At 44.8% G+C, this 13,322-nt stretch overlaps 1 protein-coding gene across 1 annotated transcript in view; it reads right to left on the reverse strand.

Moving 5' to 3' along the window:
* ADGRV1 (adhesion G protein-coupled receptor V1) overlaps positions 1-13,322 on the reverse strand; it is a 1,128,533-nt gene that overhangs the window by 68,234 nt on the left and 1,046,977 nt on the right. Inside the window, exon 86 of the mRNA XM_029573357.1 lies at positions 6,969-7,126. Coding sequence (XP_029429217.1) covers positions 6,969-7,126 — 158 coding nt within the window. The remainder of the gene's footprint in view (positions 1-6,968; positions 7,127-13,322) is intronic.

The following is a 13,322-nucleotide window of genomic DNA, read 5'->3' on the forward strand; positions in this document are numbered from 1 at the left end:
GTTACTACTGTCCATCAGTTTCCAGGTTTCTGTGATTCCGTGACTACAGCAAGTGGCACAGAACTGGTCCCTTGGCTGCAGGTTTCTGAGTAACACTGGTAACCTCCACTGTCTGCGGCCATTGCTATTTCTGGCACCACACCGCTTCTATGCCTCCAGCTGCTGCTTGCCACACTGCCTCGATATGGCCCAGAATAACCAGACACCTCTCACAAGCTGTGCTGTATAATTTTCTAAGAGAGCCTTCCTGTGAGCTGCTGCATAGATCCAAAGGCTTTTACCACCAACAGCTATACAGGAATTAAACATAACCATAATAAATAACCGCATCCTTCCTAACTTTATCTGAGGCTTTCATGGTGCATCTGTTTCTTCAAAGCGCAATGGAAGAGCAGATTACAGTAGTACTACTATGACTGTGAGCAGTTGCTGTCCAGAAATAAAAAGAAAAACAGATACTTTAATCAGAATACTAGATTGCTATCCTAATGTTTTATTCTGATGTATAGCTTCAGTTATTATTTACAGACAAAAGTATGAAAATATGTTTATATTTTCCATGGATTGGTACTAGACAAATAAATATTAAAGATCAAACCTGCACACCTCAGTTTCCATTATCTCTCACTCTGTAGACCAGGGCGTTCCCAAACCTGTCCTGGGGACCCCACAGCCAGTTGGGGTTTCAGGATATCCACGATGAATATGCATGAGATACATTTGCATACCATGGATACCCAGGGTATGCAAATTTATCTCATGCATATTCATCGTGGATATCCTGAAAACCCAACTGGCTGTGGGTCCCCAGGACAGGTTTGGGAAGCCCTGCTCTAGGCCCTACCTGCTGCCTTCATTTCAATCCCCTGCCTCCATTCCTTGACTCCAAACTCCTCTCTGCAGTCCTGGATTAATGCATAGGCTTACCAGACCTGCACCTAGGGTGACAACATTTGAACAGAGGCTGACAGATTTCATGACTCCCCCCTCACCCCAACTCCCATAGACCACCAATTCTATTCTTGACCTCCAAACCTCCCCCTCCTGCTACTACTCCTCAACATCCTGCCTATGCCAATGACTCGATCTTCAGATTACAGCAAATGCAGGAACTAAACCTGTACTCAAGCTCCTGTGCCCCTACTCCCATAGAAGCTTGGAGGGGGCAGGACCTTGAGCGCACCCTACCCTTGCTGCACATTGAAGATCGTGCCACTGGAGTGGAGGGAGGTTTGTGGGGGAGAGGGTTGTATGGCCCGGGCACTGACAGTACCTAAAGACAGCACCAGCTGAAATCCATCTCCGCCTCCACTCATGTGGTCCATTTCCTTCCCACTCACACCTCACGCTTATTGAGAAATGGGAGCTGCATCGGGAGGCCCTGGCCCAGCTCATGCCAAGAGCCAATGGCGGGGTGGCCCCCAGCACGGGACCTGAATGGCAGAACACCCTCACTGTGCCAGCAGCAGCGGCAGCTCCTCTTCCTCCTCCTGTTCCTCCCCACGCCCAGTGCCAGGCTGCTGCTGGGAAGACAGGCAGCAGGCATCTGGCCAACAATCACATTGCTTGGCTTAAAGGTTCTGCTGGCAGTGGCTACTAACATCCTCCAATAAAAACTGGTTGCATTTGCTAAATACTTGCTAGATAGCAACCTTAAATAGGGCTACATCTACATGGCTGTATGAAACAATGGAAAAATTTAAAGAATCAACGTAAGACTATCTGTTATAAATAGAGATGGAATAAGTTATTTTCTATCTTATTTGTTTAGTTGTTGGTATCTGTTTTCATCCATTTGGGGTTTCTGCTTCTGTCTCTTTCTGTGGTTAGGTGAGGGGGGGAATATTGCAGCCTGTGCTTTTCAGCGCTCCACAGCTGTTATCTTTGATCTGTGTCTCTGAATTTTCCTGTGTCAATCTGGGGATGGTGAGCTCATCTCCTGTCTGGCTGGTTTAGGTGTGAAAACCCGAGGAGGAAGAGGGAGCTGTAAGGAGATCTAAGAAGCTTTCCTGTGCTTGTGTGTAAAAAAAACAAAACACAAAACAGAGGGCCGTGTGGGCTGTTTGAGACCAGGTTGCTAGGATCGCTTTCCTCTTAGTAACTGTCCTACCCCTGTGATATCTATTTGTGTGCAGAGGAGGAGAGGCTGGTGGAGAGGCTGTTATCGCACCATGGGAAAATGGAAAAATGACTTTGATATAACAGACAGGAGGATTTCTTTTTTGTTCTAACACTAAAATTCTCAGGCAAAATAGAATAAAACTGAAAATGAGGATTCCTATATAAACTTAATGGCAGGCATTCTTTTATTTGTGTGTATGTTAACAACAGTAATATTAAAATGATTTCAGTTTGTAGAATCATTTTGCACAGTCCTGTTAAGACTGCAGCTCTTGGACTTTTTATAGTCCTTTTTTCAGTTTTATTTGGAAGAAGAGCAGTCTTCTGCCTTTGGATAAGGTAACCATGCAATTTTCTCTGATTAAACAATATTGTAAACTATTTGTGCAAATGTTCCGTTGTTCTGCCAAATAAGATCAAACATTTAGTTCTGTTTAACTGAAAGTAGTTTACATAATACTCAGTTTGGTTTCAATTCACCCTACTCAAGATTTAGAGAATATTATGGCTAAAAGATATTCAGTTTCAGGTGAATAAAAATATTCATATCCTTTGTTTGAAAGAGGAGGGTAAAAGGCTCCATTCTTTCTGGAAAAGATGAAAACACCCTCTTTATGTGGTACAGCCCCTGCTGTCAGGTGTATATTACACTATCAGGATCACTACAATATCCTGTAGGCTCATCGAGGACCATATTCACTTGCTATCTGGCTGCCTAAGGTAACAAGACAAACTTATCCAGCTAACTTGGTCGAGATGTTCATGTGCCACTGAATATACTCAGCTGTCTTACAGTTAGCCAGCTAACTTTAGAGCAAGTCCTACACTTACCTGGCTAACTAATAGGATCATTTTTAAATTCACGTTAGGGCCTTATCGCGCGCAATAAATAGCGCAACACACGCTAGTATGCAAATTTTACATTTAGTATGCAAGTGGGAGGAGGTGTGGCGGAGTTAATATAAATGAGGTTCCGGTGGGTGTGGGGGGGTGCTGATGCTACATACACAGTCAGAGGAATTAACTGCAAATTTGATATGACTGAAGAATTTCTATCATTTGAATCAATGAAAGGTACAATTAGAGGAGTTCATTTGTACAATGCAGTCTCTGCTAGCTAGAGACTGCATTGTACAAATTACCTTCTCCATTTTTTTTGACGCAGGTGCTATTTCTTCTATATTTATAGCAAAATGAAAATTCTAGGCCTAAGTCAGATATCACTGAATATCGGCATGTATCCAGCTAAGGCCTGGATTTATCAAAATGCATGAAATATCGCATGCGATAGGAAAAGGGGTGTGTTTTATGGTAATAGGCAGTTTATTGCACTTATAACTATGCAAAGCACTATCTTAGTGCCAGAATTGATGTATTTCCTACATACAACCACTGGGGGGACCATGTTTAGTAGGTTTAATCTGAGAGAGAGAAAGAGAGAGAGAGAGAGAACCTAGCCATAATGCCATCACGCTAGATAGGTATTTATATCTCTATCGGGCCGATACAGTAAAGTCCGAGGGCGAGTGGGCGAACGCCCGCTCTCGTGTGCGCGAGATTCAGTATTCAAATTAGGGCCGGTGGTAAAAAGAGGCGCTAGGGACACTAGCGCGTCCCTAGCGCCTCTTTTTGGACAGGAGTGGCGGCTGTCAGCGGGTTTGACAGCCGACGCTCAATTTTGCCGGCGTCGGTTCTCAAACTCACTGACACAGGTTCGGAAACCAGACGCCGGCAAAATTGAGCATCTGGTTTTCAACCCGCGAGCTGCAGGGCCGACTTCAAAATTTTTTTTTTTTTTTTTAACTTTTTGTAACTTTCGGGACTTCCGACTTGATATCGCCATGATATTAAGTTGGAGGGTGCACAGAAAAGCAGTTTTTACTGCTTTTCTGTGCACTTTCCCGGTGCCCGGAGAAATTAGCGCCTACCTTTGGGTAGGCGCTAATTTCTGAAAGTAAAATGTGCAGCTTGGCTGCACATTTTCCTTTCTGAATCGCATGGGAATACCTAATAGGGCCACCAACATGCATTTGCATGTTGGTGGCCCTATTAGGTATTAGGTTGGTGGCTAGCGCGTCGAAAACACGCGTCCAATCGCGGGTTAACAGTGCGCTCCGGCGGAGTGCACTGTACTGTATCGGCCTGTATGGGAGGCCCACCTAGTAACTCGAGGTGATGTTTAGGTATTAGTATAGGGGTTATTTATTTATTTTATTTAGAAACTTTTATATACCGGCATTAGTGGGTACATCATACCGGTTCACATAATAACTGAAAGTTTGGAAAATACATTTCAACAGGGAGACAGTAACACTTTGACATTCAAAGTGAGACGTATGAACAGAACAGTGCTCTCTTGTGAAGATTTGATGACCTTCGGAGTGAGGAAACTCACCCAAAGATGAGATTTGTGCAATGTTCTCTCAACCTAGCTTGATATCAAGCTAGGTTGAGAGCACAAGAGAGCACTGTGGTCTCTATTCCCTACACTAATACCTAAACCTCATCTTGAGTTACTAGGTGGGCCTCCCATAGAGATATAAATACTCATCTAGTGTGAGGGCATTATAGCTAGTCAGTCTCTCTCTCTGCCCAAATTCACACCCCAATATATTTGCATTGCACCAAACATTATGGTGCTTTTGCATTTGAAAACGCCATATAGCACTTTGACAAGTGGCCCCACCCCAGAACATCTCTGCCTCGCCTCTCACTTAGGGGACTAACTTTTTAGGTGGATAAAAAGTTAGCCAGCTAAGAGGCAATCTCTGACTGCAGCTAGATATTCAAACAATGCCATTTAACCATCTAAACAGCTCTGAATATTGGGCCAATTATTAAGTTTTAGACATAGAAAGTCACTTGCCTTATGTCAGCAACATCTGAAAAGGGTGGGAGAAGGGCTCAGAGCATGCACAAGTCATTAAGTCAGCATGAAGAGAGAGCAAGAAGATACAAATGTTTGCTCACACTTCAGTCTCTGCTTGGCTTCATTTAAATTTCATTTGAAATACTTAAGTGCAATTTCTAAAGGAACTTCTAAGCATAGGAACATAGAAATGACGGCACAAAAGGACCAAATGATTCTCCCAGTCTGCCCAGCAAGTTATGCCAGTATCTGTTGCACTGTGCAGGTTACCCTCATGCTTATCAGCCATGGAAGCAGAGAGCAATAATGGAGACACATCAAAAGTACCAGGCTTAGAGGTAGATCCTAAAAAAGTACGCACGCACGTACTTTTGTTCGCGCAACCGGCGCAAACAAAAGTACGCCGGATTTTATAAGATACGGGATCAGCGCGTGCAAGACTGCGCAAAATCGGCAGCTTGTGCACGCCGAGCCGCGCAGCCTGCCTCTGTTCCCTCCGAGGCCGCTCCAAAATCAGAGCGGCCTCGGAGAGAACTTTCCCACTGCGTCCCCCCACCTTCCCCTCCCTTCCCCTATCTAACCCCCCCAGCCCTATTTAAATCCCCCCCCCCTACCTTTGCTTGAGGCAGGTGTAACTTGCGCGAACCGCCTCGGCATTCCCCGGCACAGGCTGCAGTGCCGGGGGATTCGGGACCGCCCTCCCGGCCCACCCCCGAACCGTCGCCACGCCCCTGGACCGCCCCCCTGACACGCCCCCAGCCTGCCGACGCCCCGGACATGCCCCCTCCCGCCCCTTTTACGAAGCCCCAGGACTTACGTGTGTCCCAGGGCTTTGCGCGTGCCGGCGGCCTATGCAAAATAGGCACACCGGCGCGCGAGTGCCCTGCGCGCGTAAATCCGGCAGGTCCAGGCCGTGTATCTTGTTCATGCCTATTATGCTCAGAGGAAACGGTGCTCGTATTGAGCGTCCATTTTTCCCAACTTGCACTGACAGCCACCTCTCCTATACGCTTGATGCTGAGGAGGCGCTAGAGACACACAGTTTTCCCCAGCACCTCCTTTCTAGCGCGACCCCTCATTTAAATATTGCACCACGTGCCCAGGAGAGATGGCTGGTCGCGTGTTCGGAAAACGGACACTCAATGTTGACTTTTCTAGGTATTACATCGGCTTCTAAGAGCTCACTTTCCTAACACTTACATAAGGCTGAGATCTGCATGTAGAAAGTACATGTGGACTTAAGCCATAGTTTTCAAAGTAGACTTCTGCTTGGGAACAGAAGTAAATGTGTACGTGTACATATATGCACGCATAAATGGTTTCCCTTACCCTCCTTCCCTAGGAACACCTTTCAAGTATGCGTGAAATTGCTTCCATGCGTACTTTTAAACATACAATCCCCGGGGAAGTTTCCAAGTGGCTTATATGCCCGTGTAAAGCAGAGTTTTATCAACATAGTATGTTTTGGGTACTTGCCAGGTTCTTATGGCCTGGATTGGCCACTGTTGGAAACAGGATGCTGGGCTTGATGGACCCTTGGTCTGACCCAGTATGGCATTTTCTTATGTTCTTATGTTCTTATAGTATCCTCGTCCTAAGTTCATTAGTACATAAGTAATCATCCTTCACTTCTTCTCCTGCTCCCCTGTTTTTCCCTTCCCTGTTTATTGTATTTCCATTAAGTGCACTGTAAACCGATATGATGTAGCAACGAATATCAGTATAGAAAAGCTGTCAAATAAATAAATAAATAAATAAATGTGGGGGGTTTTTTTGTTTGTTTTTTTAATTTGGGTTATAATGAGACACTTAGGTGAGGGATTTATTTTCCATGATGATGTTAGCTGCATGTGAATTTGAAAAGCTTATGAAAATAAAATAAAATTATGCAATCTGAACAAGTCAAAAAGAGATGTGTCTCAGCCTGCCCCACGTTGCTTTTTTCTTTCTACCCATTCAAGTAACCCTTCTCTCATACCTGCAGCATTGGTCCTTCCTCTGAACACATCATCATATGCTTTCCACTGGGGAGTCACCTGATAGGCATGGATGAAAACCACAAAAACCACCACAAGGCACACTAATGGCACCAGTGCTGCTGTGAAGAGCGCCACATAGACGTTTGGAATAAAACACCTGAAAAAGAAAAGGCGAACCAGAGTGATATTTTAATCTGCAAATCATTCCATTATTTTTAAACATGCTGGTGAGATTTATCAGTTTTCATTCACTGGTTTAGTCCATGTAAGGCCTTGGCATGGTGGCATTTCCCACTGAGCCACCTAACAGGGCCCACCAGTTTGAGGTTTGATTGAAAGAATAAAATAACATCCTTTTTGTATTCTTTACTGCAAGCAGGCAGATTTTTATTGGAAAAATAGGTCATATTTATTTATAATACAATAATTTATAATCTGCCATATTTTCAAGTCTTGTTCATGGCGGATAACAATACATAAATAACAGCAGCATTAAAACAACAATATAACAAAATAATTACATTCATCTAAAATAAACATCAATAAAAAATGTGTCTTTAAAGCCTTCCTTTCATAAGCCTATCAAATAAATGAAAATGATGATGAGATTTAATATTAAAAGATTTATAAGGTAATTAAGCCTAATCTTGGTATTGTCTACATATTTTACCTAGAGATTGCTACAACAGGAATGTTACTTCAAGCTACTTACTTCCCATTTGCTGAAAAGTCCAAGGGGAAAAGGTCATTTTGAAAATTGCCATGCACTGCATCACTGATATTTCTACAACAAATTACCAGTTAATTCTAAGAATGTATCTGTCTTCAGACATTATAGACCACTGCTTTTGCAGCTTAGAATGCCCTTATACAACCATTAATAGAGTAGATGCATGTGTCGAAGTTTGTAAGTTTCTAAAATGTATTTGTGAATACTTCAATCTCATTTCTATTGTTGTTCTTCAGAATAAAGTCCTATATACGAAGGTAAAAAAAAAAAAAAAGAGTTTGTATTTCTACAGCATGACTTAATGGCTTCATAGGAATTTAGCTAAACAAGCAAAAAATCCTGTAAGTGATCTGCACTGATGTAAACTAATAGCAGGCCAAAAACAATAACTGGGTTCACTGGGCTAAACCACATCCGCCTGCAGGATATACACATCCCCCCAAGGCAGAAAATACCAAAGGAAAGAAAGCTTTGGACTTTTTTTTTCTCTCATTTATTTCGGTTAATTGCATATTAAAATTAAACAACTGTAAGTTTTCTAAGGAATGATAAAAGCCTGGATGATATCTAGATATTGATATTGTTAAGTGCGACATTAGAAATGCTCTCCTCTGATGTACTCATATCGGGGAACGTTTGCATTGTACACAGGTTGAATGCTGTGATATTAACAGCATGTAGTGCGGTTTTTCTGGCTAAAAACAGTGCCAGTACTCACACGCATGAATACTGTTTTCAGTTTGTTTTATTCGAGGGACCACAGGGGAAATGAAGCAGGTAGAGGAAACGGTGTCGGTATACCCCCTGAGAAAAAGCCCTGATAAAATGTAATAAGACCTGGTTGAGTCCCTGTTTAGCTAGAGAGAGAATAGGTTAGAATGGAAGGGGGGTAACCATTCAAATACAGCGTCTCCTCCTGAGGAGTTTAGAATGGCCGTCTTCTTGGAAGTCTCTCTAAGAGCTGTCCACAGTGAGCTCAGGAGGCAGTCCTTTTGTGCTAGCACAGAGTGCAGAGGTGTTAGGAGTTGACCTTTTATTGCTTTTCAGGCCCAGCCAGTAAAGGCAGGCTAACCCAGGTTGTAGTGCTGATCAGGGTTGGGAGGGTTTTCCTTCCAGTCTACTCACTAGCTGAATGGGATATCCTTCTGGGTTGCTTGTGAAGGTAGGAGCCTTGTGAGACATCTGGGCCTTTCTTGGACACAGAGACTGGGGAACCCTGTGTTTGGGATGCCCAGGGATAGGGGCGACCTGCCCTCTATACAGGGCCGGTGCAAAAGGATTAGGCGCCCTAGGCGAGCCTTCTCCCTTGCGCCCCCCCCCCCCCCCCGCCGCTTGCGGCCCCATATGGTTCGTACCCAGTGGCATACCAAGGGTCTCCGGCGCCCGGGGGCTAATGCATTTGTGTGCTTCTCCAGCATCCCCCCCCTTAATCCTTCTTGTACTAATGCTTAAGGTCACAGAAAATCAGTGGCATCTCTAGACAGAAGAATTTTTTTTTTTTTTGGGGGGGGGGAGCCAAAATTACATTTCTTCATCACACCCACCTCTATAGCATGGATCCTGCTTTAAAACTGGTTACAAAAAAAAAAGTGTTAATAAAAAAAGTCCAAAGGGTCTTCTGCGTAATTTTAAAAAGCTGGCCAGTTTCACACTAAAGAATTATTTGATAGCCCCATTCAACTAATTCTATATGGCTATGAGAGTGAAGTCTGGAATATATAGGAAGGGGCAGAATGTCAATATAAATCCTGCACCTCCAGTTCTGTAACTCTGTGCATCCTCTGAAATTCCCCCAACAATGGAGCTTGGATGTTTCCCTAAAAGCTCATCATACTAAAAAGCTATTTTCAAATTCTGGTGTCACCTCACAGTAACAGCAGCACAAACACCTTCCACTGCCAGGCACATTGTGAACTAACACAAAACCCCACAAAAAAGACACTCAAAATCTATACTGCAATCCCATCGTAACATAACAGTAATTACACCAAGGACTCAAACAACAATAACCCTACCTGTGAATAAGCAAGGGTAAATATTACACTGGGTCCTAGGATAACAATACACCACCTACTGAGGAAACAAAACAAACTTGATTGCTATAGATCCCTAAACAGACACTACATGCTAGCAGAATCTCTCATAACAGTCACACACACAGAGCAGAGACAGACTCTCACGAAACACAGAATATAAAATAAAGGAGCACAAATTAGACAAAAACTGAAATGGAAACTCCAAGAAACCAGACTCTGTGTATTAACAACGGAAAAACAGAACCACCATTCCTCATAAAACAAATAAAATCAAGAAACATAAAGCATCAGTTATAATAGTAAAACCATAATAAAAGAATATTTAAAAACTACTGATAAATAGAATTTCTATTAATTAAAATCATATACATTTTTTACAATTTCCCAAACACCAATAAAATATTTCAAAACAGCACATATACCAAATAACATCCAATAATTAAAACGAATAAGGATTTTAAAAAGCCCTTGCTGTCCCCTTCTGTGGGAGCTCTTGATTTCCAGTCACCCTGATATTGTTGATTTTATTTGTTTTATGAGGAATGGTGGTTCTGTTTTTCCGTTGTTAATAAACACTGTGGATCCATAAAGTCAAGAGGCCGTCAATGAAGAGTGGGTGGCTCGCCAGAATGACGGCTACTGCCTGGAGATAATACCCTTATTCAATAAACATACACATGGTTACTGTGACTCCAACATCGCTCTAAGCTTCAACAGCAAGAGGAAATGTAGAAAAAAGGATTTACACTCACAAAGCGGGAAGTAGCTGGCTTGTTACGGCGGTTACTACCCCAAACCAAATAAGCCTGATACTTCACTTTCAATGCATATCCAGCATAGCTCTCTGCTTCAACGCCAGGGGAGAAGAAAAACTGATACTTCACGCATATCCAGCATAGCTCTCTGCTTCAACGGCAGGGGAGAAGAAAAACCGATACTTCACGCATATCCAGCATAGCTCTCTGCTTCAACGGCAGGGGAGAAGAAAAACCGATACTTCACGCATATCCAGCATAGCTCTCTGCTTCAACGGCAGGGGAGAAGAAAAACCGATACTTCACGCATATCCAGCATAGCTCTCTGCTTCAACGGCAGGGGAGAAGAAAAACTGATACTTCACGCATATCCAGCACAGCTCTCTGCTTCAACAGCAGGGGAGAAGAAAAACAACCAATAAGGGCTGAATAACATAGTCTGGGTAAAACAAATAAGCATGGGTGTAGCTTGCTTATTGCGGCGGTTACTACCCCTACTACCCCTAACTAATCAAGCTTGATATTTCACTTGGATGCAGCTCCATCACTGCTCTCTACATTAATGGCGGGGGTGGAAGGGAAATAGAACCAAAGAACTAAGAGAAACAGATAAGTATGAAAAAAAAATGTGTGAAGCTTGCTGGGCAGACTGGATGGGCCGTTTGGTCTTCTTCTGCCGTCATTTCTATGTTTCTATGTTTCTATGTTGAGGATAAGGAGGTTATCCTCTCTCTCTCACACATACTCACATGCCCATTCTCTCTCACACATACACTGTCACATACATACTCATTCATGCTCTTATATCCACCATGACCTCTCGCTCTCACAGACACTGACACACTCTCAGGCTCTAAGACACTTTCTCCCCCTCTACACACACCCCTCTCCCCACACAAACTCTTACTCCCCTGAATTTTCTCATACACACTCATGCTCTCACACTCACTGGCTCCCTCACATACACACAAACACACATACCTAGGCAAGCGCCCAGTCATTCTCACACACACACTGACCCCCAGGCAGGCTCCCATTTGTTTTCACACCACTCCCTCCCCATTCCCCAGGCATACACATATTCATTCTCACACACACAGAACCCCAGGCAGGCACCCATGCATTCACACACATACACCGCCAGGCAGAGTCCCATTCATACACATGCACCCACTAAAGGCAGACCCCCCTCTCTTTTGCCAGTAACCTCAGAACCTCTCTCATTCCTCTGCTGCCACTGTCCCTGCTGCTGTGTGGCTATTGGGGAGGTGCCGATTGCTGCTACTGGCACTGAAGCCCATTCTGCTGCCTCCTCTGTGCAGGCCCTGTGGGCTTCCACTTCCTCCATGCTGATCTCGGACATTGTGAGATCCGCATAGAGAAAGTGCTATTCTTGCACATTCCCAAAGACTACATGTGCCAATCACTAAAAAGTAATTTGTTTTTTTTTACCTTTCTGTCTGATCTTAGTTTTCTAATCGGTTGGTCACAGGCTTTTTTTTTCCACCTTCCCTTTTTTATTTTTTTGCCAGTTCCTTTTATATTGTCTTTTTTTCTATTTCTTTTCTCTCCATCTTCTTCCGTCAAACAAACACTGCCAGGTTTTCATTATCACATGCTTTCTCTCTCACACACACAGGCTCTCACTGTCACATGCCCTCTCTCATACAATCATTCATACACACAGTCTCTCACTGGCACATGCTGTCTGACTCACACCCAGGCTCTCTCTCACTCCCACATGCTGTCTTGCTCAAGCACAGGCTCTCACTGTCACATGCCCTCTCTCATACAATCATTCATACACACAGTCTCTCACTGGCACATGCTGTCTGACTCTCACACCCAGGCTGTCTCTCACTCCCACATGCTGTTTTGCTCAAGCATAGGCTCTCACTGTCACATGCTGTCTCTCTCTCACACACACACACAGAGGCTCCTCACATGCTGTTTCTGCAAACATTCAGGTCCTCACTCTCACCCACAATCTCTCAACTCATCTCATTCGCGCAGACATACACACTCTACAGACCCTCAGCCTCTCTCTCACCTCTGGGCCTCCTCTTCACAGGTTGCCAGCAGGATGGGCTCTGCAGCAGCCCTGATCTTCTCGGGCCACCCGCCGCAATGTGGGATCTGCGGCGGCCCTGCTACCGGGCCTCTTCCTCTTCTCGGGCCACTGCGACTTGGGATTCGCGGCAGCCCATAAGCACAGCTTCTCTTCTGCACGCGCTGATGCTCCTCCTCCTTCCTGCCCACACGGCTCCGGCAACATTTTCTTCCGGGGCCACGCATGCAGGAAGGAGGAGAAGCACCTGCACGTTTAGACGCAACTTTTTTCTTCGGGCCGTGCTCCACCACGGCCCTGCCTATCTTCTTGCTGTGTGTATCCAGCACACAGCACAGCACGCGGCTGATGCTCCTCCTCCTTCCTGCCTGCGCGGCTCCGGCAATGTTTTCTTCCGGAGCCACACAGGCAGGAAGGAGGAGGAGCACCTGCACATTTAAACGCAACTTTTTTCTTCGGGCCGTGGTAATGTTAGCTCCACCATGGCCCTGCTGATCTGCCTGCTATGTGTCGCTGCTCTGCCACCAGTGGGATGAGGTCCACCGGCGGCTGCATGAGCCTCCCTGTGCCCGGGGGCATTGTCTCCCCTTGGGATACCACTGCTCGCGGCACCCCCTAATACTTGGCTCCCTAGGCCCAGGCCTAGTTTGCCTAGTGCTTCCACCGGCCCTGCTTCTATAGCCTCGGTGCGGAAGGGGGTGACAGTGACCCACGGCAAAGAACAACCGGTGTTAATATCAGTTTTTGGGGGGAAGAGTCCATTT

The sequence above is a fragment of the Rhinatrema bivittatum genome, chromosome 1, assembly GCF_901001135.1.
Source record: "Rhinatrema bivittatum chromosome 1, aRhiBiv1.1, whole genome shotgun sequence".
Lineage (NCBI taxonomy): Eukaryota > Metazoa > Chordata > Amphibia > Gymnophiona > Rhinatrematidae > Rhinatrema > Rhinatrema bivittatum.